We start from the raw sequence: 3,864 nt of genomic DNA, 5'->3' as shown, positions 1-3,864 counted from the left end.
GTACATGTGTTTTCTCTTCTTTTGTAATTATGTTACTTTGAGAGAGTTTTTTTTTCTTTTTTAAACTCAATTATATGTGTAGTTTCAAAATGAAGAGTGATGACATTTTTTTCCTCTCAAAGAATTACCCCCAAATAATGAGGAGAATGAGAAACATAAAACCAATTCCATCTTCAGTGCAAAGGAGACATGAATAATAAAACTATTTATATAAAGATGGCTTAGCAAGGAAGAGTCAAACCTAAGTGACTATAAAAGGTGGAAACTAATGAAAAGTCAAATGATTGTCCCTGCAGAACCTCAGAACAACAATGCAAGCGACAATTCAGAAGGTCTCAAAAATTAGATAGCATAGGAAGAAAAAGCAAATAGCATAAAGCAGGGTGATTTTTCAAAAATCCTTATAAGAAGCAGTTAGATCCGCAGGCAAAAATGTAAAATTTCTAGAAGAAAAGCAAGAGACCAAAGGTTTGCTCTATGGACAACCCAATGATTAGGGCACCTACACTCGAGGCACAGAGAAGGGACTGTGGGAAAAGCCATTCTGGAAACAGGTGATTAGGTCTTCATACTGAACCACTGGATCACTCCCCAAACCTTTCCCACTATCTCCAGAATGGCTGCAGCTAGGCTGATGTCTCCAGGCAGGTGACTGCAAGAACCTCTTCTAGAGAAAATAAAGAGATAAAGACCTACAGCTACTAACATTTGGGATCCTCTAATGACAAAGCTAACTAGCCCTCTGACTACCCTCAGAATGAAGGCTACCAGTGCACAAGCCTACTCCTACCCAAAGACCCTCCAAGTAGCTTTTCAGCTCCTCATGAAAATTAATGGACAGCCTGGGATGACTGAATATTTGAGGGGCAAATTTAACATAAAATATAGTTAGGAAAATGAACAAACAGGAAATAAAATAGCAGGAAGAAATGGATAATGAAGGTAACAGGCAGTGCAGGTAATAATCATAACATGTCAGAGAAATAAAAGAAGCTACTGTATCAATGAGATAGGAGATGGACATGATTTTAAAGAGGAACATTTTGAAAAAGAGCTCTTAAAGTTCTAAAGTAGGATTTTTGCAATATAAAAATCAAAGATTTAGGTAATAATCTTGTGGAAATATTGTAAAGTAAAACAAAAAAACAATTAGGTAATAGAAGAGAGAATATAATGAAGATTACTCTAAGAGATATTTCATACAACTAGTAGACTCACTCAGAAGGAGACCAGATAAAATGTTGCTGGTGAGAAATTATCAAAAAATAATACAAGAAAATTTTCTATAACCAAAGTACATAAATCTCTAGAATGAAAGTGTCACTACCAAGTGCCCAGTATAATAAATGGAAAAAGATTAACAACAAAACAAACTATTTTGTTTACTTCTTCAATTAATATATAATATCTAAATTTTGGCATTTAACTTTTGTTTTATTTTCTATTTTTGTTGCCATTTAATGTGTTTTCATGATATTTCTTGAACTTTTTAATGAAAAATTGAAGAAAGTATGACAGGATGTTTGCTGCTATGTTAACCAAAAAGAAAAAAAAAAAAACATTTATTGTTGAGAATCTATAGCACACAATTTACTACTTAATTGCACATTCTTGTTTTAGTTCATGACTATTAAATTTGTTTCTCCAAAGAGAAGGGCTAACACAACATACATTGTCAAATAATTTTAAAAAAATTTTTTTAACGTTTATTTTTTTTTGAGGGGCACAGACACTGTTTATTGAGCCGCAGGTGCAGGAGAGGTAGCTGGCTCCAGTGTAGAAGCAGAGGCGGCAGGTCATGCCAAGGTGCTGTAGGGCATCTGGCAGCCAGGGCCATGCCCCCCATCCTAGGGGACAGCACAAGCTCACTACGACAAGAGTAGCAAGGAGCTGGCCAGGGGAAGAGGCAGCCACAGCCTCCCATGATCCTGGGCAAGAAGCGGCAGGTGAACTTGGCACAGGGGGGGTGGCGGGGCCTGGGATGGGAGGACTGTGGTCTGGGTGTTCTGGGGGGAGGACAAAAGGGATCACGTCTGCGGGGTGGTGTAGAGACCGGTGGTGGCCACCTGGTCTCAGCACCTGGGAGAAGAGCAGAGCAGTGGTCCGTGTCTGGCTGTCCCCGCACCAGGCTGGCTCCCGCCCCATGGCGCCATACCAGCTGCCGGAGCCTAGGCTGCCTGACATGCTGGTGCTCTCGCTCCGGCCACGCTCCCAGGAGCAGCCCTCATCCTCACAGTGCCCTGCCCGGTCGAAGAAGTCGGAAGGGGAGCCAAAGACCAGGTCCTGCGGGGGGCCCGTGCACCCGGAAGAAGCCCACCAGCAGGGCGGTGGGCAGCAACTCCCACACACAGAGGATGAGGCCAAACACCAGGTAGCCCTTGTTCCCCAGGTCATTCACCAGGTCTGCCTGGTCAGAGACGTTGTACCAGTCGTAATCGAAGGCATCCAGCCGGCTCCGAGGGGCCAAGGCCAGGGCTGCCAGGTTGTAGCAGGCCCGGCTGGCATAGAGCAGGACCATGGCGCCACCCATTGCAGCCGCCTGGCACACACGGGTCCCCTTGGCCTCCAGGTAGATGCTGGTGGAGGGCGCCCCGCCGGGCGACAAGGCAGAGGCAGGCAGCAAGAGACAGCGCGCAGATGACATAGAGGCAGTCGCTCACCAGGACTCGCACCAGCAGAAGGGCCCAGGGCTGTGCCCGGCGCCGGCGGGACAGCACAGCACAGCACACAACACATTCACCAGCAGAAAGAGCAGCGAGGCCCCCGCGAAGGCCCCCCGGACGGCCAGCAAGCCTCGGCTCATCTCCGGCCGGCGCTTGGCCTTGGCCTTGAACACAACCTGGGCGAAGTAGAGGTTCATAAGTGTCAGCGTGAAGAACTGTAGGCAGACAGGGCAGCAGTAGCGAAGCCAAAAGGGCATGGGTCCCAGGCGGTTGGCTCGGGGGCTATCTCGGAAGTAGAAGGAGAAGAGGGTGGTGCACAAGGCAGCCCAGAGCAAACAGAGTGCCAGGAACACCGTCTGATAGCTGAGACGCTTGTGCCCATATAGAAGCACCAGCCAGAGTTGGGCATAGACAGAAAAGAAGAGTAGGGCGTACAGGGTGGTGTAGGCCGCAGTCAGCCCCAGGGTCACGGCGGGAGGCAGTGCAGGCACCAGCCGGGCGGCAGGCACCAGGCCAGACAGGTTACTCTCCATGTCGCAAGGGAGGCCTGAATCCCAGAGAACGAGATGGAGGGGCTGGCAGGGGGCCAGGGAAATAAATATGGAGGGGTGGGAGTTGCAGGGTGCAGCGACAGAGACCGGGAGCTCAGGAGGAAAGAAGCTGCCACTGGCCAGGCCCTTCCTCCTCAACAGAGGGACCCTGCCCTTGCAGTGGGGCACAGGCAGCCTGGGGCCTGGGCCCCTCACTCTGGGGCGTGAAAGGACAGTCCCTCTCGAGGGCAGAGGCGGGAGGTGGGCAGGGTCTCCGCCCTGGGCCAGCCCCAGAGCGGTGTGAGGGGGTGCAGAGGCTGAAGGACAGGGGTCCCTGGCCTTGGTCTTTGGAATCGTCTCGGCAGGAGGGGAGAGCCGAGAGAGACCCTTCGGCTGAGGGCAGCGGCAGCTGCGGGTGGGGCACTCAACCCCCAGCTCTCCCCCTCCCCAAACTGGGGGTCTCTCTCTCCTCCAATAATCCGGGTTGGGGACGGCCTCTGCCTTCTGTCCTCGGAATTCCGATGCTGCCCCCACCCCACCCCCCTCTGCATCCACTCTCCAGCCTCGGGGGCGGGAGGAGGCTGAAGCCGGGTCCTCGGGACGCGCCGCCAGGGGGAGCCGGCTCTGGTCGCTGGGACCCGGGGCTCCGGCTCCCCAGCTCCCCAGCTCCC

General features: G+C 50.8%; 1 protein-coding gene across 1 annotated transcript; it reads right to left on the bottom strand.

Moving 5' to 3' along the window:
* Positions 1–502: 502 nt before the first annotated feature.
* On the bottom strand, positions 503–3,521 carry LOC125919817 (integral membrane protein GPR137-like). The gene is given in 5 exon segments (XM_049626666.1): positions 503–667; positions 1,705–2,295; positions 2,297–2,590; positions 2,592–2,726; positions 2,729–3,521. Coding segments are annotated over 5 exon segments (1,653 nt in total). The 5' UTR covers positions 3,197–3,521.
* Between the last annotated feature and the right edge of the window lie 343 nt (positions 3,522–3,864).

This window comes from Panthera uncia, chromosome B4 (genome assembly GCF_023721935.1).
Source record: "Panthera uncia isolate 11264 chromosome B4, Puncia_PCG_1.0, whole genome shotgun sequence".
In the NCBI taxonomy this organism is placed as follows: domain Eukaryota; kingdom Metazoa; phylum Chordata; class Mammalia; order Carnivora; family Felidae; genus Panthera; species Panthera uncia.
This window is presented reverse-complemented; position numbering and strand designations above follow the sequence as displayed.